Below are 25,569 nucleotides of genomic sequence, written 5' to 3'. Positions count from 1 at the left end.
GTCCCAGATGATGTCGATGTTGCTGGTCCAAGGACCACAATTTAAGTAGGTCTTGGGCTACTGGGCATCACAATCACTTGTAGGTGCTTAAGATGCAGATTCTTGGGCACTGCACACACCAGACGTTGATTCCTCAGACCTGGGTGGGTGCCCGGAATCTGATATATCAACCAGCACTCCAAGGAGCCTCCAGAGACCACCATTATTAACACCTGGAACTCACAGGTGAGGTGGAGAGGTGAGTGACCCGCATCAAGGTCACTCTGCAAATCAGGGACAGCTCCTCCTCCCCGTTGCTTCGGCCCTAAACCTCAGAGCATTCTGGACTTCCCTCTTCTCTCCTAACCCCACTTCAGTGTGTCAGCAAACCCTATAGGCTCTTCCTTTGAAACATTCAGATTTTCTTGAAAAGTCTCCAGCACATGGACTTGGGAATGAGACAGTAAATGAAACAAGGCTGGTGAAACGTTGAGGATTGTTGAAACTGAGAGTTCATTTTATTACTCACAATTTTTATGTATATTTGAATTTTTTCAAAAAAAAGTTTTTATTTTTAAGTCTATCTAACAAATCCACTTCTGGGAATTTATCTTAATGAAAATTTTAGATATAGAAAAAGACTTACAAATAAAAATATTTTCCAAATAATAGCAGTGAAAAATTGGGAACATACTAAGTTCTCATAATAGGACAACAATAAGCTATGGGACACCCCTCAATGGAATTTTATATCATTAAAAACATTTATTCAGGCCATGTACCAACATGGAAAACATGATATACTATTAAGTGAAAACCAGGACATTAAATTGTAAATACTGCATGATTAAAACTATGCAAAGACTTATATCTTTAAAAAAGACTGAGATTTTTAAATGATTTTATACATGCAGAATCTGACCACTTCCCACCACCTCCAAGACAATAACCTTTGCCTAAGCCCCATTGTCTCTCTCGCCTGCATCCTTGTGACAGCCCCACATTGGTCGCCCTGCTGCTACCCTTCCTCCTTCCCATCTCTTCTCCACGTGGCAGCCAGAGAGGCCCTTCAAAAATGTAAATCAGGGTTTCCCTGGTGGCGAAGTGGTTAACAATCCGCCTGACAATGCAGGGAACACAGGTTCGAGCCCTGCTTGGGGAAGATCCCACATGCCGCGTAGCAACTAAGCCCATGTGCCACGACTACTGAGCCTGCGCGCCACAACTACTGAACCCTGGCACCACAACTACTGAAGCCCGCGTGCCTAGAGCCTGTGCTCCGCAACGAGAAGCCCGCGCACTGCAATGAAGAGCAGCTCCCGCTCGCCGCAACTAGAGAAAGCCCGCGTGCAGCAACGAAGACCCAATGCAGCCAAAAGAAAAAAAAATAACCAAAACTTCAAAAAAAAAAAAAAGTAAATCAGACCATGACCCTCCTCTGTTCAGATGCAACAGGGCTTCCCATCTCTCTCCAAATAAAAGCCAAGTCTTGACCTTACACTGCCCTCCAGGCTGTAGGATGGGTCACGTCACCTGCTCTCATCTACTCTGTTCCCTGCCTCGCTTCTGCCACTCCAGCCACACTGACCTCCTTGCTAGTTTTCAAACGCTCATTCCAGCTTCAGGACCTTTGCACATGCCGTTTCCTCTGCCGGGAAAGCGCTGCCTCCAGATCTCTGGATGAGTGCGCCCCTCCGCCCTCCACAGTAGCTCTTCAGAGAGGCCTTCCTGAGCTCATCTAAACCAGGACTACTCCCCATCTGCACCCACCACGCCCTTTATTTTTCTTTAAAGCACTTAATTAACACCTCCCACAGTACATTTGCTTATTATGTCTTCTACTTTATTAGAATGCAAATTCCTTGAGTACAAAGACTTTATGTCTGATCCTCTGCTGAATCCCTAGGACCTAGCAGAGAGCGTGGCACACAGTGGGTCAATAAACACCTGCTGAATGAAAGCATGTTGAATTAAGCAACCACCCAAGAGAACTGTAAGCTTCATGTGGGCTTTCTGTTTCTTGGGTGATCCCCCCTCCCTGAAAGCTCCTGGCAGTGGCAGACCCACGGCTGCAGCCCAATGGGGATAAAGGTGGCTGACCATTTCTCCATCCGAAGCCTCCACAGCATACAGCATAAAGTGTATCCTGTGAACTGGAGGAGCAGAGCATGCTGGCTAACAGCACTGACTTTTGGAGGTCAAATCCGGGCTGACCACTACTGGCTGTGTGGTCATGGGGAAACTGAGAATTTTCTGAGCATTAATTCTGCCCTGTGGGACTTCCCTGGGGGCTCAGTGGTTAAGAATCCGCCTGCCAATGCAGGGGACACGGGTTCTATCCCTGGTCCGGGAAGATCCCACATGCCGCAAAGCAACTAAGCCCATGCGCCACAACTATTGAAGCCCGCGCACCTAGAGCCTGTGCTCTTCAACAAGAGAAGCCACCGAAATTAGCAGCCTGCACACCGCAACGAAGAGTAGCCCCCGCTCGCCGCAACTAGAGAAAACCCACACGCAGCAATGAAGACCCAACGCAGCCAAAAATAATTAAAAAAAAAAATTCTGCCCTGCCCAGAAGTTCCTACTTCCCAGGGCTGAGGTGGGGGCTAAACCAGAGAATGTCCACAAAGCACTTAGCAAGCACAGGGCCTGGTGCCAAGGAGGCATGCAACGAGAGGCAGTCAAATTATCAACAGCCGTGTATTTGCCTTTGTCTGTTTCACGTTTACAACGGGCTCTTATACATGCTTTATGTGATTGGGGCTGTTCAACAACCCCGTCAGTTTTATCACCACTTTATAGGTGAGGAAACTGGGTCAAAGGAATAAAGTACTCGCCTACAAAACACACTGAATCTGACTGCAACTCCAGCACCCTCACCTCCAGAGACACGAGGATTTGGCCGGCCCATTAGAGCCCCAGACTCTAAGGCGTGTGCCTAGTGTGGGGCAGCAAATGACATCAGGCAGAAAGCCACAAGCCCCCAGCCGCCGGATGGAGGCAGGGGTTCCCTTGTCCCACAGTGAGGCTCGTGAACAAGTCTGAACAGATAAACCATCTCTCAGAGTCCACCCAGGATTTAAAACATTGCCCCCGGAGGGAAAATTCAAATGTCCTTTCTGTACAGTTTCTCCTGCTAAGAGTTGGGCGGCAGCTCTAAGCAGCGAATGCCACCTTTGGTGTTTGGTGCTTGTTGCCCTGCAGCCTCTGATTCAGTCTGCCATGGAAACAAAGCGTCTCTTCCCAAAGGTTACCCAAGGGGCACCGCTGCATGGAGCTCTGGGCCTGGCTCTCATCAATCTCCTCTACCTTACCAGGATTGACTGTGGCCTTCTGAGGGAGGCCAGATGGCGGGGAAGTGATCGGCAGGTGTTAGACGTGAATTTTAGAACCACAAGGCCAAAAAATCAGACTCTCAGGAGTCATGGATTTTTACAACGACAGCATCTGAGAGACAAAGAAACTTATGACTGTTAACACCTTAAGCCTCATGGGCTTGGCTGAGATTATACTGGATGACATGGGCAAAAAAACCTGGGAATCCAATGGCTCCTGGGAACTGAGCATCTTTGATCTGGTCAGAGGCTTAGTGAACACTCCCTTGTGAGAATATAGTCTGAGGGCTCCAGCTGCAGGAGGAAGGCTGGGAGGACAGGCCTTGGACAGCAGCTTAATGGCAAAATTCTACAACCAGGCCCCTTGGGACATGAGATCAGAAGAGGAGACTTCAGAAGCATCCTGCCAGGCCAGCAAGTCCTGGCCCTGGTGAGGTGTTATGAAACCCTGACGGTGCCAGGTTTGTGGCAGGCCACCAACTACCAAGAGACTTTGAGAGCAATACCATGATGGTCTGGCTTGACGGCAGGTGCTCCTTGCCGGGAATGCGCTGTGGGAGCAGCACTTAGCCGTCTTCGGGGTACTGACAGCACTGTGATCGATAACTTCTATTTGCATAGTGTGTACAATGGAGAAGAGTGTTTGTGCCCCAAACCCTGGCAATGGCCTAGGAAAGGGGGGCTGACAAATGGCTCTGGCCAGGCAGTGGGGATGAGTCTGAGGGCCACTTTGGGGGTCATCTGGAAAAGCGGTCAATACACCCACCCACCCCTGGCCTTATCCACATTCTGTTAAGGTCACTTCAGGTACCTACGTTAATGAACTTCACTGATTTTTTAAAATGAGGGAGAGTTCTAGGGGAGTCATGACCTTGTATCAAAACTATAAAAATCTCTCTCTATATATATAAAAAAATCTCTCCTAATACAGTTCAGCATCCCAGGCTGCTCAGAGCAGGGCAGACCAAAAGACAGATGTTGGACTGCTTTGCTGGTGTGAGAAATTCCCAGGAGAAGCAGCAGGGAGCACATGAGAAAGGGAGATGGTCTGGCTACTAGAAGCTTGGAAGTCCCGTGCCCTGGGAGATGGACTGTTTTCCTACTCTTCCAGGAAGTCCCTGGTACTTTTTTCTGTTCTCTGATCCTTGGGGATCAATCCTGGGAGCACCTCTGGCTGCCAGGCCTGGCTGGAGGGAACAACTCAGACAGGCGGTATGCTCCAGGTAGGATCAGAACTCATCCCGCAGCTGAGGGGGACTGTCCATGCCGAAGAAGGAGGACTGCCTCCCCTGGAGGTCCCGCTCCCGCTTCACGAAGGCAGTGAAGGAGGAGACACAGTTGCCAATAAAGTGGTCAGCTTGGCCGAGGATGTACAGGTCGATCTGGGCCACCTCAGGCTTCAGACTCACCACGTTCACCTGCAGGAGGAAGGGCAGGGTGTTTTAGCCAGGGTGCAGGCCTAAGTGGCCAGCTCAGCCAAGGCCTGCAGCCACCTGCCACCTTCCTTCCCTGTGCTGAAGTCACAGACAGACAAGGAAGCATACAGAGGATTAAAATGCAGGGTCGGGGCACCTGGGGGAAGTGCTGCCCAGCAGCTGCCTTAGCCCCTCAGCTGCAGACACACCACTCATTCACACTCTGCCTTTGCTTGTTGGTTCCCTCTGTCGGGAACGCCTTTTCCCATCCATCACAGTCCTGACCATACTCTCAAGGTTCAGCTCAAGGTCACCTGAGGGGCTTGGTTTCTCCCACCAAACCATGATCTGACCAAAGCGCACCCCACCCACTTGGTTCTGCTGCCTGGATGCCTCCAAGACTTAAGTCCTGTCCAATCTATCCCCGAGATATTCCCCAAAGGTGAACCCTTCTCTTGATGGATTACTACTCCCTGGCCAGTCACCATAATCTTTTCTCCTCCAGGTCTATTCACCAAATGAAAGTAGCCAAAGGAAACTTTTTCAGATTCCCCTACCCGCCTACTCCTCCGTCTACCCCAAGCTGAGCACCCTTAACTGGTGCCCTACTGCTCTTCAGATAAAGATGACAAATCTTGAATGTGGCCTATAAGGCCTGTTTAGCTGCCTCTCCACCCTGAGCTCCAGCCACTACACCAGTCTCCCTTCCACCTCAGGACCTTTGCACATGCTCTTTTGTCTGGCGTGCTTGTCTCTTTGCTCGGTTAACTCCTACTTAACTCTCACCCTGCAGCTCAAGTCACACCTCCTCGGGGAAGCCCTCCCTGGCTCCCCCATCTAGTCCAGGCTCCTCTGCTCTACACGCTCACAGAACCACGTTCTTTTACTTTGTAGTACACATCTCAGTTTGTAGCTTTCACTCCTTAGTGATTCTCTGGTTAACGTCTGTTTCCTGCACCTGACTGGGGCTGGGGCTGCATCAGTTTGCTTGTCGCTGCTGGCTGGGGTCTGCCTCAGTATGCATCTGTTGACTGGACAAGTGAGTGAATGAGCCTCCACACCCAAGCCTGGCCCTCTCTTGTGGCGTATCTTATAATTCTTTGCAAATCTCTTTTCCTGAGTTTAGACTGTGAGCCCTGGAAGGCAGCACCACATCTTATTTATCAGTATCACCGGCTCAGCACTGGCCCAGCTTAACAGATGAGCAAGTCTTAGTTCAAGAGGAAGGGTGGGCTGAGCCCATGGAGAAGGGGGCAGAGTGGTGGAGAAGGGCAAAAATAGTGGCACAGGAACAGGAAATAGAAAATGGCAAGAAGCTCAAGGTATAACAAACATACCAACTCTAGAAACTCACAAAAAAACTCCCTGGGACTCTCCAAATGGGGGTGTGGGCAGAGTTGGGGCTGAAAGTGCTTTGCTGTCACACAGAGATTTCTGATGTAACAAAAATCATCATCTTGCTATTTGGATGGCAGCATAAAAATAATAGCAGCTTAACCATGGCCAAAATCCCCTGAACAATTCCACCCACGCCCTGAAACTTACCCGCTCTGTGTCATGCCCACTAAAATGAGCCCCGAGACCTCCTGGGTAAATTCTATTCCTTTATGGGACTTTGGTTTTCTCAGTTATAAAACGCAGGGCTTGGGTTAGAGGCACTCCAAGGTCTCCCGGCTCTGATATTCTTCTATAAAGCGGGTGGGTGGGGACCAGAATGCTCTGACTCGGCACTTCCTCTACAAGCCGGTAAAAGAGAGAAAGGGAGCCCCTCGACATAAGCCAAGGGCACCCACTGCTAGAAAGCGGATGTCTGTCTTTTAAGGTCTGCACAAGCATTTAGGGCCTTCATTCACTCAAAAGTCTTATTGAATGTTCACTATTAACTCCGTCATTTTATCGATACCTACTTATTATCTATTCTTCACTCATACAGTAACAAGCCTGTTCTATTATTTACTCATATACTGAACACCTACTATTCACCACCTCTTTAATCATTTACTAAGCACAAAAGAGCCTTCCTTGTATTCATCAACCACCTACTTCTACTATCAATGACAGCTAACTTTATTCAGCACTTATTTTTTACTGGACCTGTTTTAATTTCTTTTTATTTGATCTTCACAATTACACTATGAGATGTAGGCACGACTCTCAGTCCCATTTTATTGACGAGGAAACAGAAGCACAGAGAGGTAAAGTAACTTGTGTGAGGCTGCACAGTGAGTAGAGCCCAAGTCCTCTGGCTCCAGAGTCCATGCTCTTAATCCCTCTGCTGCACTGGACCCCTTCCAAGGGCCCACTCTTTATGGCCTCATTCACCAAACATTTACCAAGTGTCTACCACGTGTCAGGCACTGTCCTAGACACTGAAATGGCAAGGCGGGGTCTCAGCCCTGGAGGAGGTCAAAGCAACAGGCTACACCCTGAGGAGTAGAACAGTGAGTCCACCTTGGATCCTGCCTTCAAGGAGTCGCAACTGGGAAGAAATAAGACCTGTTTCTACACTAGTCTCAGTCTAGAAGGTGTCTCAGGAGATGTGATAAAGTGCTGTGACAGCTCCCAGTAGGGATCCATTAGCGACAGAGTGGAGGGAAATCTGCGGAGCACCTGCGGAGGTGTCTGAGCTGGGGTTTAAAGAAGGGTAGGAACTGGAAGGGAACCTGATGTTCAAGTAAAAGCCTGGTGGTGGGAGGACGTGAAGCATGAGGTGGGAGCGGGCAGACCACCCTGGTGCTTCCTCTGATTCCCTTCCTGCTGCCCTCCCACCAGGCCCACGCCCCATGTGTACCTTCCCTTTGAAGAGCTGCTGGATCTCGGGTACATAACTCTCAGAGTCAGTGGCAATGTAGACCGACTGGGCGTTCAGCGCCGTCACCCAGAGCTTCAGGGTGCGCCTGATTTCCTTCAGGTCGGGGAGGCACATGGTCATGGTGAGCGGGGCGGCGGTGTGGCGGCTGTAGCCCACGCACTGCGGGGAGGCCATGAAGTGGGCGCCGGCGGTCCCGTCCTTCAGCATGGCGCACGCATTCTTCTGTGGGGTGGGTGGGGACAGAGCTAAAGACGGCCACCGCCCGCAACCCCAGAAGCAAGAGCCGGGAAGGGGAAAAAGGCAGGCAATACAGGAGGAGCGCAACTATTTTTTTTTTTTAAAGCATTGAGGGAAGAGGGAAATGCTTCAAAACAGTTAACGGTGGTTATTTCTGGGTAGTGGGATATTGGCTTTTCACAATTTTTGTTTCTTCGTATAACTGCACTATCTGGGACTTCCAGCAGAATTCTGAACTGTGGTGGTGACGATGGGCAGCCTTGTCTGATTTCTGACTTCAGTGGGAACACTTCTGATAGCTCCCAAGAAGTACGTGTTTGCTGTGGGTTTCGGAGAGATAGCCTTTATCAAGGTAAGGTGGGTCCCTTGTATTCCTGGTTGGTTAAGAGCTGTTTTTCTTCTTTTTTAAATCATAAATGACTGTTGACTTTTTATCAGGTGCTTTCTTGGCCTCCATTGAGATGATTATATGATTTTTCTTCTTTGGGTGTTAATATAGTGAATTTCCCTGCATTCCTGGGATGAATTTTACTTGTTTGTGTTGTATGTTCTTCAATGTGCTACTGGATTTTACTTGGTAATATATCTGTGCTCTTTATGAGAATGGGCTGTACTTTCCAGAGTTGACCTTATCTGAGTTTGGTATTAGCATTATGCTAGCTTTATAAAAAAAGAAAGCATCTTATATCTTCTTATGTTCTAGGGAAGCATAAATGGGAACTATCTGAAACCACTCACAAAATACTCTGGGCCTGGCTCCTTTACTTTGTGGAAGGGGGCAGGAAGGGGGGCAGGAAGGGAATCTAGTGGGTAAATGTGTGATTGCTTCCTCAAGTGACACTGAATGAATTGTGATCTACTTTCTATACTTTTCAGTATTTTTCAAGTTTTCAACGATGGGTATTTCTCACACACATACATATATATCTTCTTCTGTAAACTAAGGAGATTGTCTACATTACTCCAGTTATTTTCACAGGGAGGATAACCTGATGAGCTTTCTGCACATTTCAGCAGCTGCTAAACTTGGAGGATGACATCTTCATTTCTTGGGAGCCCCACCCAACCTCCAGAGCTTGTTTTTCAACAAGGAGTCTACTGGCTAAACACTGAACTGGGACAGAGGACTGTGGGCTATGGGGCTCTTTCTGGCTTGCTGTCTGACCCAGAGCCTAGCTTGATACCTCAGTTTATCCATCTGTGAAATGAGGATAAAAATGGCAACTGTTAAAATGAAAACTGTCAAGCAAGTGCTCTGGAGCTACATTTCTGACGTGTCTGCAGTGGGATCGTGGGGCACAGTCCCGTGAACTTGGCCAAGTGAGACCTCTCTACCCTGGCTAGGACGTGGTGCAGTGGGTTCAGTGTCCAACCCCCATAGGCATGGGCCCTGCTCAGAGATGTGTCCATCCCAGCCATGAGAGGAAGGGGGAAGTTACCCAGTCGGAGCCAATGCGCAGGTGGATGCCCACATAGGGTCGGATGAGGTGGGCACGGATCTGGGCCTCCCCTGTCCTCACCATCTCATCTGACCACACCATGTACTTTTGGAGCGGCCTATGCTCCTCCAAGACAGGGAACTGGGCCGGGGCCCCTGGCAGGGCAAGCACTGGATGTTCCTCTGGAGAAAATCTAGGCATGAGACAGAAGGAGAAGAAGTCAGACAGAGAGCGCACAGCGAGTCCAGCCGCCACCCCCATGGGAGAAAAGACGGCGTTGCACCATGCCCCAGAGACCCTGCGGAGGGGCCCCTGCAACATGCAAGAAGCACAAGAGGTTGTGAAACCCCAACGGGCTGATAAGAGACCTTGGCAGCGGCAAGAGGCACAGTATGCAATACTGTCCCGCCACATGGAATTTACAACTCTCTTTGATTGTTTAACAATTAAAAATTTACAGCAGAACCTGTAAATTTACACTCCAACCTTTTGTATGTCATGCTGGCTTCCAATCTGTAGTGCGGTAATTCACTCCAGGTTGGGGTGTCTAGACTGAGTCTTTGCCATTTTACCCACACAGTGGGATTGGGAAGTGCAGCTGCTGACAGGTCACACTCCCAGGGAATGTGTACGCTGGATGAGACCATTCACTCAACATTTAACACATTATCTATGGATTGCCTACTATGTGCTGCGGGCCAGGGGAGAATGAGACAGGCATGGTCCCTGCTCTCATGGAAAACACTAGAGGTCTGTAGATGCCCCCCACATACCCTGCCGAAAGCTCTCCCTCCCCCTTGTTCACAATGCACCTTGTAATTATTTTACCCCTGAGTCCAGAAAAGTCTGCTGGACTCAGGCTTCTGAAGTCAGTATCTCCGCGTGCCTAGAACAGTACATGGAAGAGCTCAGTAAAGATCTGTTGACTGAATAGAGTGAGGAGCAAACCTGTGTTCCCTCATTAGCTAAGCCCAGACTATATTCCAGCAACATGAAATGCCCCGCTCTTCCATAAGCTTGCAATGCACTTTCAAAGTACAGATCTCTGCAGACTTCTCCCCTCTACCTGGTATGCCTTCCCTCTGCCAGCCAAAATCCTTTTCCTGAAATTATGAAATAGGTACAGGCACTCGGGAAAAGTTTGGCAGCTTCTTATAAAACTAGACGTGCAATGACGATATGACCCACCAATGTACTCTTGGGCATTTAACCCAGAGAAATGGAAACCTATATTCACACATGAACCGGTATGCGAATGTTCACAGCAGCTTTCTTCGTAATAGTAAAAAACTGGAAACAACTCAGACGTCGTTTAACAAGTGACTGGTTAAACAAACTGCAGTACATCTACACCACAGAGCACTATTGCAGTAAGAAGGAACCAGCTACTGATACAGGGAACAACTGGGATGGATCTCAAGGGAATTATGCTGAGTGAAAAAAGTCTGCCTCAAAAGGTCACATACTGTATGATTTCGTTTATATAACATTTGTGAAATGACAAAGTTGAGAAAAAAGAAATGGAGATGGGATTAGTGGTTGCCAGGGGCTAGTGTGTGTGTGTGTGTGTGTGTGTGTGTGTGTGTGTGTGTGTGTGTGTGTGTGTGTGTGTGTGTGTGTGTGTGTGTGTGTGTGTTTAGGGAGGTGGGTGTGGTTATAAACTGGCCACACAAGAACCTTTGTGATGTTAGAACTGTTTGATATCTTAACTGTGGTGATGGATACACAAACATACACACGTGATAAAATTGAACAGAACTAAGTATACACACACACAGAAGTGAGTACAAGTAACACTGGGGAAATTTGAATAAGATGGATGGACTGTACCAATGTCAATATCCTGGTTGTGATACTGTGCTATAGCTTCGCAAAATGTTAACATTGGGGGAAACTGGGTAAAGGGTACATGGGATCTCTCTGTATTAATTCTTACAAGTGCTTGTGAACCTACAGTTATCTCAATAAAAATTTCAATCAAAATTTATTAAAAATTTCAGAGCATACAGGATAATACTGAAAATAATTTAACAGTCCACAGAGCTGTGACCCAAATTAGCAAATATTAACACTTTACTTTGTTTCAGATTTTAAAAAATATACACCTGAATAAAAGCTCTATCCTATGATCTCTTTTCCACTTCCTCCTCTTTCCAGAAGATACTGTGGTTTCATGCATGATTACACCTTACTATTTATATTAAAGGGTATTATTCTGTGTGCTCTTTACACAGTGCAATGGTAAAAGCATGGATGGTCGAGCCAGATGACCGTGCTCTAATGTTGACTATGCCACTTACTAACTAGGGCAGGTGACTTAACCATTCTGTGCCTCAGTTTCCTTATCTGTATAATAGAGCTGATAATAGTTCCCACTTCATAGGGCTGTTGAGATCAAATGGATTAATATAAGCACAGCATTTAGAACAGTGCTTGGCACGTAGAAAGCTCTCAGAAAATTCTCTCACCATCACCACCATCATCATCATCATATTGCATGTAACCTATTTCAACTTTTAAAAAATTCAACTCAGGGACTTCCCTGGTAGCGCAGTGGTTAAGAATCCGCCGACAGAGGTTCGATCCCTGGTCTGGGAAGATTCCACATGCCGCAGAGCAACTAAGCCCGTGCACCACAACTACTGAGCCTGCACTCTCGAGCCCGCGAGCCACAACTACTGAGCCTGTGTGCCACAACTACTGAAGATTGCATGCCTAGACCCCGTGCTCCGCAACAAAGAGAAGCCACTGCAGTGAGAAGCCTGCTCACCACGACGAAGAGTAGCCCCCACCTGCCACAACTAGAGAAAGCCTGCGCGCAGCAACGAAGATCCAATGCAGCCAAAAATAAAAAATAAAATAAATTTATTTTTAAAAAGTCAACTCTGTTTTAGAGATTTGGCCATGTTGATGGTGTGGGTCACGTGATCGTGTTAGTGTCTCTTGAAGGTTTCCATTTGCATGAATAAACTGCAGTTTACCTATCTAGTCCCCCCCTGCTGGTCAGTGAGGCTGTTTCCGATCTTTCCCCATACAACAGTGCTGCAATGTACATGCCACTCTTTCTTCACACCCAACCAAACACCTCGCTCCACAAACACCTTCCAAAGTTCCAAGACCAGTTGCCGCTCCCAAGCCTCAGCTCCTAGGAGAGGGCTCTGTACCACTTCTCCTTTGCTGCCTTCTGCACACTGATGTGCTCAATAACCACCTTCCCTGTCCACTGCCACGAGGGTAGGCCCCAAGCACTCTTGTTCACCATGATTCCCACACACACTGGTGCAAGGCCTGTGCCAGCTAAGCCACAGCAAGTGTTCATGGACAGCTTGGCTCTATCTAATCGTCTTGTCAGACTTTACATGTACATACATGTGACAGGCAATGTTCCAATTACTTTGTGTACATTAACTCACTCGATCCTCTTAAGAGCCCCGTGAGGTAAGTACTACCGTTAGTCTCACTTCACAGATGAGGAAATTGAGACACAGAAAGGTTAAGTAGCATGCTCCTGGTCACACAGCTAGGAACTGGTGGAGCAGGGATTTGAATCCAGGCAATCTCCTCCAGAACCTTTGCTCTTAACTACTATACCTCACTCCCAGCTCCCCCACCCAGTCAATAAGCACCTCAAAAGCCGAGTCTGTGGCTTATTCTTCTGATTCCCAGCCTAGACACAGGCCTCAACACATAGTAGGTACAATAAATATGTCAGTGAATGAATGAGAATTCAGGGATCTCACCAGAAAGACCAGATCAGGATGTCAGGGGTCAGAGGAAGAAGTGAATAGTAACTGAGTACCTACTATGGGCTAGGACCTCAGCTAAGCGACTTTCATAGGCCACCTTAAAGGGTTTCAAATGGAAAGCAAAGCTGTGATCTCCCAGGGGGCTGGAACATTAGGATAAAATCAGGATCTGTTCCCTCCTTGACCTCTTAGAAAGTACCTGCTGTTGACCTTTGGTGAATTCCAAATCTGGAATATGCAGCCCCTCCACATGGATCTGGATCAGCACATATAGCTGTCCCAATGCAACGTCAGCTCTGACGTGACAAGCAGGAAGAGGCCAAGACTGACGTGCTCGTTTGCTCCCAATGAGGGAGGAGAGTGTTGTTTGGAAAGAAAGTGGGGAATAAGGGTCTTGTTTGGGAAGAAAGCTTGACCAGGTCCATCTGTTCACATCCCTGATGGTTGACACTAAGTCAGGCCCTTAGCCTGGTCACTGTTCAGCTGAAGAAGGCACACTTTCCTGCTGCTGGGTGCAGTGAACCTCTGGGGTTCTTCACCACCACACTGACACTGCTGAGATCCCCCTACCAAGCTGGGGTTTCTCCATGCACAGCACCCACATGTGAGCCCAGGATACACCAGTGGATGGATACTATGCTGAGTGCAGAGGGTGCAGGGACATGAAAGAGGCAGAGTCTAGTTCTCAATGTCCCTGACATGAAGAACTACCTTTCCCTGCAGCTCTTTGCATGCCTGGCTTCTTCTCATCTTGCAGGTCTCCGCCCTGCCAATTAGATGTCACCTGTTTATGTCCTCCCAAGGAGGCTGCATCCTGGGAGAACGATAAGCCACGTGCTCAAACACCTGTTGCCTTCATGCCAAGAGAATGGTTCATAGCCTTCCAACAGTAAATGTGCAATAAATAATAAATGTCTGTTCAATTAAATCTCCATCAGGGTATTCACAGACTCAGAACCAGCAGAGCTGGAAAGATCCTCAGCGGGAAATCACTTAGTGGGGAGAAATAACTCTTATCCTCTTTTCCTAGAAGCCAGTTTTCAGCTGGACACACAGAAGCCCCAAAAAAGACATTTCTCAGTACTTCTTGTAGCTACATATGGCCACATGTCTAAGTACTGGCCAATGAGCTGGTGTAAGCAAGCTATAAGGAAGGCTCCTTAAAAAGGTGAGGATGTGCCCTTCTTCTGCCCCTTTTGTCCTTCCAGCTACCTGGGGCTTCATGAGTCATCTTGGCCCATGAGGTGACACTAAGGATAAAAGCCAGTACTGGGGGAATTCCTTGGTGGTCCAGTGGTTAGGATTCCACGCTTCCACTGCAGGGGGCAGGGGTTTGATTCCCGGTTGGGGAACTAAGATCCTGCATGCCGTGCAGTGTAGCCAAAAAAAAAAAAAAAAAAAAAGCCAGTACTGGGATGGCTAAGCAGAGATGGGAGCCTAATTCCTAGACACAAGGGAGCTGCCATGCAGCCCTGGGTTGCACAGCCCAGTCCTTTTACTTAAGAAAACAATGAACTTTTATCTTGCTAGTCTTCTGTTATTTGGGGTTTTCTGTTACATGTAGCTAAGTTAAACCTGGTGCACCCGGACCTGTGGCCACCAGCACTTCTAGCTGATATACAAGAGGGTTACTGGTTGAAGGCAGTGGGGGAGGGGAACCAAGCAGTTCCCACTTGGCCCCCGTTGCTGCCCCCACAGCACACAGCGCTTCTCCAGAACTCTAAAACTCAAAGAACAGTTTGAAAGTGACCGATCTTGCTCAATCCCTTCATTTTGTAGATAGAGCACTGTGGCCAGAGAAGGGAGGCAATCTGCAGTTACACAGGGAGCCAGGGAAGCGGCTGACCCTTTCTAATGCCATTCTCCCTACACCCACGCCCCTGCCCCCAAAGGACAATTGTCTACAGCAAGAAAGTGTCCACTATTTAAGAAAATGTTTAAAATACTTAAACTCTCAAAACTCACCCCTGCAAACACTCACAGGATTCTTATCAGACTGCTTCACCAGGGCCTACAAAGCCCTGCACAGTCTGACCCCTGCCCACTTCTCCAATCTCCTGTTCTATATGGCAGGTTAATTCAAGTCTCCTCCCATTGGGTGGGCTCTATGTCCCCTCCCAATAGCACTTGGCAGAGGTAACAGTGTCCTGGATGCCAGGCCCAGGCTTTAGGGGGCCAGCAGCTTCCACCTTCTGTCTCTTGGAGCACGCACTCCCTGGATGCACCCTCTCAGAATCCAGCTGCCACGTTGCCCGAAATCCAAGCCACACGGAGAGGTCAAGAGTATACATGCCAGCCGACTGCCTCAGGTGAGCTCCCAGACGACAGCCAGCACCACCAGCCAGCCATGAGTGAGCCCTCTTGGACATGCAGCCCAGTTGAGCCTTCAGATGACTCCAGTCCCAGCCGACAGCTGACTGTAGCCATGTGAGACCACAAGCAAGAAGTGCCCATCGACAGATGAATGGACATCCCACACACATACCCTACCCAATACACCCCATTGGCATGGAGTGGAATACACATATACACACCAGTTAACCATTTTTTGAAATCTCATGTTTTTACATGTTTAGAACGGATCTTGCCAATGATATTTATTTACTAACCTGATAAATATCAATTACTCCTCAGAAAAGATAGTTACTCAATTACAAACTATATGTAATAATTTCATTTTAAGTTAATATGTGTAGGTATACATTGTATATGTACATAAAAATACACCCATTTTGGAGGGTGGAAGTATACATATCAAAATTCTAATACTTTTTTGGAGGGGTGATGGGAGTATGAGTAAGTTTAATTTTCTTATTAAAAAAAAAAAAAACACCAAATGTGGTGGGTATTCCAAAGAGTATTCATCTTAAGAAATTAGATGTTTAACATGGATTGGAACTTTGTACAGTTGGGATTCCATAAAGAAAATGGAAAAACAAAAACCAAACCAAAGACCTACCAGCCACTCTGGTCTTTCTGCCCCTTGACCACACCAAGCTTGTCCTGCCTCAGAGCTTGCAGTGTCCCCGCCATGAATAATTACCTTTCCCTCCAGCTCTTGGCATGGCTGGCTCCTCATCCTTCAGATCTGTTATGGACTAAATGTTTGTGCCCCCGCCCCCGCCCCGCCCCCAATTCATATGTTGAAGCCCCAACTCCCAATGTGATAGTATTAGGAAGTGGGCCTTTTGGGGGCAGTTACATTTAGATGGTCATGAGGGTAGAGCCCTCGTGATGAGATTAGTGCCCTTATAAGAGACCAGAGAGCTTGCTCTCTCTCCAACATGTGAGGATACAGTAAGAGGCAGCAACTGCAAATCAAGGAGTCCTTACTAGAACCTGACCACGCTGGTACCGTGATCTCGGACATCCCAGCCTCCAAAAGCATGAGAAATAAATGTCTGTTGTTTAAGCCCCCTAGTCTGTGGTATTTTGTTATAGCAGTCCAAGCTGACAAAGACAAGGTCTTTGCCTGCCCATCACACATCACCTGCTTATGTCCCTCACAGCACTGTCTTCTGGGACTATCCTACGTAAAAATGTATTCACTGTCTCCCCTGTTAGAATCAGCTCCATCAGGGCAGGGGCCTTATCTGCTTTATTCTTGCCTGTCTCCCCAGCATCCACACCAGTGCTTGACACTCAGGCGGTGCTTCTTACATGTGTGTGGAAGGAAGGCAGCTGCCCAGGTGGTCCTAGCTCTCTCCAACTGCCTCCAGGGACCTCACCTTCCCCACTAGTCTTCCTTTCCCAAAAATTTGCTTGTGAGGCACAAGCTTCCCCAAGCCCTTACACAATTCCTACAACTCAATGATCTGAAGCAAGACCACGCGGCCATGAACAAGTGTTTCAGCAACATTGTCCGACTGATGCATCCATGCAACCCTGTCCCTTCTCTTCCAACCAGGACTGTGTGCTTTTTGGAATTTGCTCTTAGAGCTGCTTTTAGAGCTGGTGTCATGGTTTTTTTTCCCCCTGGCATTTTAGTGGCAAATCTCCATCCTTTGAGGACAGGTCTGCCGTCTGGCAATAGCTCTGGGTCATTCAGAGTTGAATGGGGAGAACCAAGCAGGTGATCAAATGGGAATCAACAATTCCCTATCTGGGATCAACAATGAGGGGGATTAGACTCTGCCAGGACTGAGTATCCTCAGTAGCTCATGAACTAGCTCTGAAGGCAAGTCCCAAATAGGAACTGGCAGCTATTAAAGGCACAGCTCTTTTCTCCACAGTGATGAAGAATGGGTGCTCTGAAGTCAGGCTGCCTGGATTCAAACCCCAGCTCTGCCACTTCAAGCTGCATGACCTTAGGGAAGTGACTTCACTTCTCTCTGTCTCAATTTCCTTACCTGTAAAGCGGAGACGACAGTAACACTTGTCCCCCAGACTCATGGAAGCATTAAATGAGCTATTACCTTAGAAGACTTAGGTAGTGAAGATTTAGAACAGCAACTGGCACAAGTAAGCACTAAATAAATATTAGTTCTTATTACCTATGAAAGCCTTACACACAGACCCCTGCTGCCCAGTCAATAGCTGCATTACCTTGGGCAAGTTATTTAGCCTTACTGAGCTCAGTTTCTTCACCTGTCAAATGGAAATTGATCATAGTACCCATTTCATGAAATTTCTCAAAGACTTAAATAAAATAAAGGATGTGAATAATAGTAACAGGTAACAGTGACTGGCCCTCTACTACGTGCCATGTGATTTACACACTTGGAGGCAGATACCATAGTGCTCCTTCCATTAAACCAAGGAGGAACCTCAGGCCAGACAGCTGGAGTGGCTCACTCAGGGGCATCTGAGAAAGAGGCAGGGCTGGGTCAGCGCTCAGGGCTGTCTTATCCTGAGCCTGTGCTCGTTCCTCTGCATCAGTCCATCTTTGGCTAACTAAATGCCAAGTGCTGGGACCTCACAAGAATTCATAAGCCCCTCACGGTTTCTAACCCAGGTCTGACATCTAAGCCCACGCTCTTTCTTGCCATACTACAGCATCAGGGGCAAATGTACTATGTTAGTGTCATCATTATATCTAGACTGTAGCCCGCTGAAGGCTGAGACCGGGTCTTCCTCATTTTTATGCATCACCTCTGGCCTTTGAGCACTACGTCTCATACGTGACGGCTGCTCTATAAATATTTCACAGCCTGTGCCTATGCCCTGCTAACCTAGTTTTTGTTCTTTAATAGGGCTTACTGGAGCACAATTAATAAAGCACATCCAATTACTATCAGGATGACATCATTTCTCCGTCTGCACCTGAAGCTGTTTTTCTCTAGAAGCAGCTTCCAATTTTCACCTTGTGAAGAGGAAGGTAACAGGGGAGTGATTCTCACGCCTAGAGGAGGAAATCGAGACTCATGTGACTGCACAATATTCTTTTTATGACATCCTTTATTGGCTGATAAACTCTTGCTCAACCTTGTGGCAGGTCAACGTCCCACCGTGTCAGGCGTTGAGATGGGAACAGATCACATAGGATCCCAAGTTCAACAGACAGAACAGCCGCACCTTTGGTCTCATACATCAGGGTGTGGTAGAGGGGAAGAGGGCCAGGAAGGTGCTGAATGCCCGTGGGCCCCCCACCTCTCCCCTAATCCCAGCAATGCTGCCCCCTCCACATACCTCTGGATCCACTGATCTTTGTAGGAGGCGCTGAAGGAAATGCCTGCAAAAAGCTCAGACCTGTTGAAACTCACATGAAACTGATCCCAAAATGGGCCAAAGGGGTTTCCTTCCTAGAGAAAGAGAGTGGGAAAAGGCTTACTGAGCAGGAGGGAAGGCCAGTTGGGGATGGGGCCAAGGGACTGTGGATGGGGGAACCCTGGGTGATTTGACTCAGGCTGAAATACTCTCACAGGATGGGCCAGTAGGAATATCACGTCGTAATTTCTGGGCTGGGTGCTGAGGAGGGCAGCTCGGCCTCCAGTCTGGTTTTCAGCAGGCAACGTTCACCACGATATCTGAAGGAGTCTTTCCTGCTCGTGTGCCATATGCCGCTGACCCTGCAGCACTGGTGGGGGTCTGGGGAGTAAGTCAACCTTGGATTTAGGACCATGGACTACGAGCTCCAAGAGACCTTCAAGACCTGGCTAATCCAATGCCCTTATTTTCAAGATGGAAACCAGGACCCAGACAAGACACTTGCTCAAGCTCACAGAGCAAGTGAGGGCAATGTTGGGGCTGTAAGCAAGGTCTCCCTTCTCAAATTTCACAGCTCCTCCAACCACCCTCCTCAGACTGTAGCATAAGCACTGAAACACATGTTGGGGACTGTCTTATTCCAAAAGTGCCAGAAATTTACAAACTTCTACTGATAAATATAACAGCTTTTCATTTATGTGCTGAGAGGCAAGAAAGTATACAAGTTAGGAGGGTGGATAATGGAGCCATATTACCACAACTTATTTGCTATTATGATTTTGGGCAAAATATTAAACCTCTCTTTGTTGCATTCGGTGTCCTCTCTATAAAATGGGGTATTAATAGTACTTTGCTCATGGAACAGTTTAAGGATTAAGTGGGATAATATGTGGAAAGCTCTTAACATGGTACTGGTGTGTAGTCAGTGCTATGTGAGTATTAGTGATTATTACTGATGTGGCACTTTACAGTTTACAAGCACTCTTACACCTGGCCCTCACTGATACTTTATGAGCAAGACACAGCAGGAACTGGTGTCTTTACTTTGTAGGCAGAAGTAAAGGCTCAGAGGAAGCAACGTCCTCTGCCCAAAGTGACACTGCTGACAAATGCCAGAAATGGGACTTAAATCTCCATCTTTCTATTCTAGGCCCTTCTGGTGCCTTCTCCCACACACTGCTATCGCACAGTGTCTCAGGGGCCTAGAGGACCTGGAACAGGCAGAAAGGGTCCCCCAGACCCACAGGACCCACCTTCATGGGGCATGTCTTCTTATCAGGGCTTCGCTGGGCTGCCACCTCAAAGCAGTATGCCACCCGCTTCTCAGGGGGCCAGTGAGTAGGTGCCAGCTTCTCCATGAAGTCCTCCAGGCTGATGACCCGATGGTAGGCCTGGAGGGGCTCCAGCTTGAAGTACTTCTGGTAGGACACATGGAGCTACAGGGAAAGTGGGGAAAAGGAGGGGGCGAGGGCCCCTCCTCAGTATCCTAGTGGCTGTTTCAAAGACATTCATTAAAACCATATACTCTAAGACCCAGACAGCTTGGACTACATGTCAATGAACAACTTTTGATAAAAGATACCACAGTTAGAACGGAGGCTGGGAGAAGACATCTGCAAACTAAAGAACAAACAGTAATACACCTCATATTCAAAAATGCCTGCTGATTTATAAGAAAAAAGACAAATGATGCAAGAGAAAACATGGGCAAAGGATAGGAGTGAGCAACTCACAGCAAAGGGAACCCAAATAGCCAACACACTCAAAAGATGTGCAAGCTCACGAGAATTAGGAGAAAGAAAATTACAATGACAACAAGACACCACTTCTTACCTGTGAGACCAGCAAAAATTTAAAAGCTTAACTCTAATTACTGGAAAAGATACGGCTGATAGTAGAAGTATACATTTTGGAACAACTACTTTGGAGTGTAACCCCTTACAAGCATCTAATAGGATTTTAAAGGTGCCCTCTACCTCTAGGTATTTGCCTTAGAGAATCCTGCCCTTCGTACCAAGAGATGGATAAAAGGATGCTCAGTGCCACAATGGAAGTAGTACAGGAAAAAACTTGGAAGGAGTCATACCAAGACACTAAATCCATGATAGTGGTTGCCTCTGGGGGGAGGGCCTAGAAGTTACCTCGAGCCAAGACACACAATCTTTTAACGACTTTATCTATAAACTTTTATTTCTTTTATTAACAAAAAGAAAACATGAAGCAAAGATGAGAAAATATTAATGATTATCATTTCTAGTGGTAGATACATGGACGGTGATTATAGTAATCTCTGTATTTTTCTAGACTTAAGAAAATTTCTTAGAACACCATGAAATAAAATTTAGACTTTATCCTATAGGTCAGAGTTCCCAAGCATGTTCCACTAGTTCAGGTGGGTAAAGGGTTCTGCAATAAAAAGGCTCCAGAAATAAACAGGCCTGGGAAATGCTATGTTAAGCAGGTTTCTTTATGACAGAACTCAGGGCCTTTAATATGCTAACATGCATTTTGAATCTCCAAATTTGGGGGGAATGAGGAATTGAGAACACAATTTCCCAAACTGACTTAACCACTGCACCATTCCTGCACGAGCCATTGATGTTCCAATGAACAGACTTCGAGAACCTTAATTATTAGCAACAAGGTCTTGCTGAAGGATTTTAAGCAGAAATAATGTGAGATCTGCTTCCTTGAAAGATCACTCTGGCGGCAGAAGAAAGAATGTACTGATGGTAAGATAAGAGGAAGGAGAGGAATTAGGAGGCTACTGCAATGGTCCTTTTACTTGTTCAAGTATTCATTCAACATGTATTTTTGTTTTGTTTTGTGTGCTTTGTTTTGTTTCAACATGTATTTTTGAGCATCTCCAAAAGTCCGAGAGATGGGGAAGCATGGACAGGTTAAAAAATGTAAAGGGAGGTGAAGTACAGAGTAAAGGGAAGCATTTAGGATGACTTCTAGGTTCCTGGCCCAGGTGAATGGAGGTGACATAAACTAGGGCTGGAAATATAGGTGGTTACACAGGTTTGAGGGGAAAGTTCTGGCTTTGTGAACTTCAGATTATCTGTGGGTCATCCAAATAGACCCAAAGGCAGAGGAGTTAGAAACACAAGGCCTGTGGTCAGAGGAGAGTCTGGGCCATAGGTAAATTTGGGAGGTACGTGGAGAAAAGTGAAAGCCCAAGAGTCAACAGAAACTTATAGCAAAGCAAATAATGGTAATAAAAGCAACTAATATTTACGGAGTGCTGGGTTAGTGCCAGGTGCTGTACTCATGATGTTTCATGGACTTATTCATCTAATTGTAAGAGGTAGGAATACAACCATCTCCAGTTTATTTATGAAGAAACCCAGGTGGACAGAATCTAGGTAACTCATCTTAAGTCACACAGCTAATAAGCAAACAGAAAGAGGAGACCCACCAACATTTAAACAGTGGGTGGGGAGAGAGGAGCCCCTGATGCAGCACAAAGAGGAAAATGTGGATAGGTTGGGCTGAAGCAGGAACAGGCTGTGTCTTGGAAGCCAGGGGAGTAGGAAGTTCAAGAAGCAGAGAGGCACATGGGGCCAGGTGCCACCGGGAGGTCAGTTAAGATAAAGACTGAGAAATGACTCCTGGATTTGGCAATTCTAAGGTCCTTAGTGGCCTCTGTGAGAACAGTCTCAGTGGGGAAGGGGAGCCCAACTGGGGTAGGCTGAGTAACCCATAGAAAACAAGAAGTGGAAACTCTGAAAGACTCCTAGCTGAGAAGGCAAGGTGAGAGAAGGCAAGCAAACCAGAGGGAGACCAACGGGCCAGGTCTAAACTATAACAGTGAGTACAAAAAGTCAGAGCATCAACAGCTCCCGGTTACTAAGGACTCCCTGCATCCTAAGCACTTTCAATGGATGGCTTCAGCTGATTCTAAGAGGGAGGCATTCCACAATCACTAACTCACTGAGGGAGGTAGCAACAACTATTACCAGCCTGTTTTAAAGATGAGGAAACTGAGGCACAAAGAGGTCACGTACCCTGCCCAGGCGATACGGCTAGTAAGTGGCCAAGCCAGACTATGATCTCAGGTACTCTGGCTTTTAAACTTTCTAAATACAGGCATGTGCAGGAAAAAATAAAACCTACGTTTTAGGCTGTAAGAATAAAGTACAGTGTTTTGTACATACTAAACATAATTTTTTGAAGTTTATTAAAAACTTTCAAAGTCAATTCACTAAATATTAATTTAGTTCCTACTGCCAGGCCCCTGGAGTTACATTGTGAACAATGACAGATACAGGACTGGTGGAAGACATAAAGAACATGCAAGAAATTACATGATGCTGGGCTTCCCATACTAAGGGACCCCTTGATGAGGTGAGAGGCAGTGCCGGAGCCAGACTGCTCCGGTTTGTGGCCCTGGACATGTTATTAACCAACTTGTGCCTCTGTTTCTCCTTCAGAACTGATAATAGCAACCATCACCTCTGACCAATGGGTGGGACCAAACAAGGCTGGAAATGGAGTCTGGAGGTTCAGGTCACAGGCTCAGGAGTCAGAGAGACATGGGCTTGAATTCCAGTCTACTACTCACAAGCTGTGTGAGCGTGGGTAGTTACCTAACCTCTCTAAACCCATTTCCTCATAGGGATGTGATGAGAAGGAAAAGAGCTAATCCTGATGCAGTGCTCAGAAACAGTGCCTGGCAGACAACAGGTGCTGGATAAATGTTAGCCAGTTAGCCAGGGAAGACAGTTCTGGCGGGGGGCGGGGTGGGGGGAGGTAGGGCAAACTCAGAGGGGTGGGAGGTAAAGCCTACAGAAAGACTTGGGGTCAAGCAGAGGTGAGCAGGATTAGGGAAAGGTGGACAAGGGTCAACAGCAGGAGGTACTCACATTGGTGAAAGGAGGCTTGTGATGCTGGTACTCAATCCAAGGAGGTACAGCCAGGGTGCGGTTCAACAGCTTTGCAAATGCCAGGGAGCCCAAGAAATGATCAGCCTGGTTCCCAAAGCGCCCTGGATGGTATATTGCAGGTGAAGTGAGGACTACGGCATCGAGGGCTTGGGGCATGCAAGGCTCAGAAAGGATGCAGAGCCAGGAGTGTGGAGGGCCAGGACACCAAGGAGAGCCAGGGGAGCTGGCAGCATGGGATCACGTCTGGACTCCTGGGTCTGACAGTCAAGGCCCTTCAGGCCCTGCCTCTTCTGCCTCAGCCACTCCAGGTTCTTTGCTGTTTCCCAAACATGCTCTACACTTCCCATCCCCAACCCATGCCTTTGCTCTTGCTGTTCCATCAGCCAGGAGTGACCTTCTACTTCTATTTCCTCCCATCTGCATGTGAAGGGGTAACTCCAATGCCTCACTCACTGGGATCCTTTCACTACCCCTCTGCCATATTCAGTTCCCCTCCTCTGCCTCCCACCTTGGATATGAGTTACTTGCGGTTCTTCACTCTTCCTAGAATATCCTTTCCCATTTCCCGGCCTTTGGCTGTTTCCTCAGCCTGTGAATGCCCCAGGTGCAAGGTCCCTGTCTGACTCTTTCTTTTATCCCCAGCATGGCATCCATTCATTCATTCCACAAAGACTGTTGAGAGGCCACAACGTGTCAGGCTCTCTGCTAGGTGCTGGGACACAGGAGTGAGCAAGAAGGACAAGGTCTCTGCCTTCAAGGCATTCACAGGCCAGGTAGGGGGACAGTAAACATATAAACAAATATACAGTGATAAATTTTGATAAGTTCAAAAATGAAGTGAAAAAAGTTTGGTGATGGAGAACAATGAGGAGGAGATTATTTGGGTTGAGGTCAGTGAAGTCTTTTCTGGTGACATTTAAGCTGTGGCCTGAGGATGGGAAGGAGTTGGTCTGGCACAAGACAAGGGGAGGGTGTTCCCCGGCAGAGGGACTAGCACAGGCTGCAGGACCTGAGTATGTGTAAGGAACAGAAAAGGGTAACTGTGCCTGCAGCTGGAGGGTCTGGGGAGAAGGGTGTGGTGGAGATGATGCGCAGAGGGCAACATCATCATGGTTAGGAGTGTGAAGGATTTTAAGAAGAAATAACTTTAACAGTGACGATCCACCACTCCCATTTAAATTGCACTCCTAAGCCAGCTTTTAGATTCTCCCTTACCCTGCTCTATTTTATTTTCCCATAGCACTCATCCATAAATATTATGCAGTTACTTATTTTTTATATTTATCTTTTATGGTCTGTCTTTCCCAACTAAAATGAAGGCTCTACAAGGGCCTGGAGCTTTCTGTCTTATCACCACCGTATCCCTGGAGCAGAGAACAGGCCTGGGCACACAGTAGGTGCCCTATAAATACGTGTTGAATGAATGAAAGAATCGCCCAGAGCCAGCGTTGGGTCAGTGCTATCAAGTCCTGCCCCACTAACTCCATTTACTGGACTCGGGGCTGGCTTAGGCCTTGCGCAAGACACATGGTAACCTCTCCCGGCCTCAGTTTTCTCATCTGCCAAACGGAAGGTTGGACACAGAGGTCCCTTCGGTGCCCTTGCAACTGGGGCAGAAAGGTGAGGAGCAGGCCCTGCCCCGCGCTGGAGTCCTTTCCTGGACCTGTCAAGGCGTCTCTGGGCGCCTCAGAGAAATTGCTTCTCCTCTCTGGGCCTCAGTTTCCCCATTTGGACAGAAGGCTCGGGAGGCCTTACCCATGCATGGGCAGTAGAGCAGGTAACCCGCCGGGTCCCAGGAGCCCACGGGCAGCCCCGGGAACGGCAGAAGCAGCAGCAGGAGAGACACACGCGGCGGTAGGGGCGACGATGCCCACGCGGCGGCTCCCATATTGGCCCCAGAGCCAGGGCGCTCCGCGGCTCGGAGGCGGGGAGGGAAGGAAGGGCGCGAGCGTCCGCCCCGCTCCCGTCAGCCCCCGCGCGCCGCCCGCGCGCCGCTCCGGCCGCTCTAGCCGGCGGGCAGGCGGGACCATAGAGAGCCCGCGGCACCGCCCCCTCCACGGGCAGAACGCCC

At 47.9% G+C, this 25,569-nt stretch overlaps 1 protein-coding gene across 1 annotated transcript; it reads right to left on the bottom strand.

Annotated features, from left to right (window-relative positions):
- Positions 1-473: 473 nt before the first annotated feature.
- Positions 474-25,453, bottom strand: POFUT1 (protein O-fucosyltransferase 1). Its single transcript, XM_030830942.2, has 7 exons — positions 25,254-25,453; positions 23,478-23,599; positions 19,863-20,045; positions 18,592-18,704; positions 9,218-9,410; positions 7,521-7,763; positions 474-4,732 (listed from the first exon to the last, which is right to left on the bottom strand). Exons 1-7 carry the CDS (start codon positions 25,384-25,386, stop codon positions 4,544-4,546), a joined length of 1,176 nt encoding a protein of 391 aa, XP_030686802.1. The 5' UTR covers positions 25,387-25,453; the 3' UTR covers positions 474-4,543.
- Between the last annotated feature and the right edge of the window lie 116 nt (positions 25,454-25,569).

Source organism: Globicephala melas, chromosome 15, assembly GCF_963455315.2.
Source record: "Globicephala melas chromosome 15, mGloMel1.2, whole genome shotgun sequence".
Classification (NCBI taxonomy): domain Eukaryota; kingdom Metazoa; phylum Chordata; class Mammalia; order Artiodactyla; family Delphinidae; genus Globicephala; species Globicephala melas.
This window is presented reverse-complemented; position numbering and strand designations above follow the sequence as displayed.

What these genes read in the sequence shown, in the direction of transcription:
- POFUT1 (XM_030830942.2), bottom strand. Translation starts at nt 25,386, where the DNA reads ATGGGAGCCGCCGCGTGGGCATCGTCGCCCCTACCGCCGCGTGTGTCT. An exon ending in GCTCTACTGCCCATGCATGG is followed by an intron (nt 23,600 to 25,253) that starts GTAAGGCCTCCC and finishes TATACCATCCAG; the next exon opens with GGCGCTTTGGGAACCAGGCT. An exon ending in AGCAGCTCTTCAAAGGGAAG is followed by an intron (nt 4,733 to 7,520) that starts GTACACATGGGG and finishes TTCCTCCTGCAG; the next exon opens with GTGAACGTGGTGAGTCTGAA.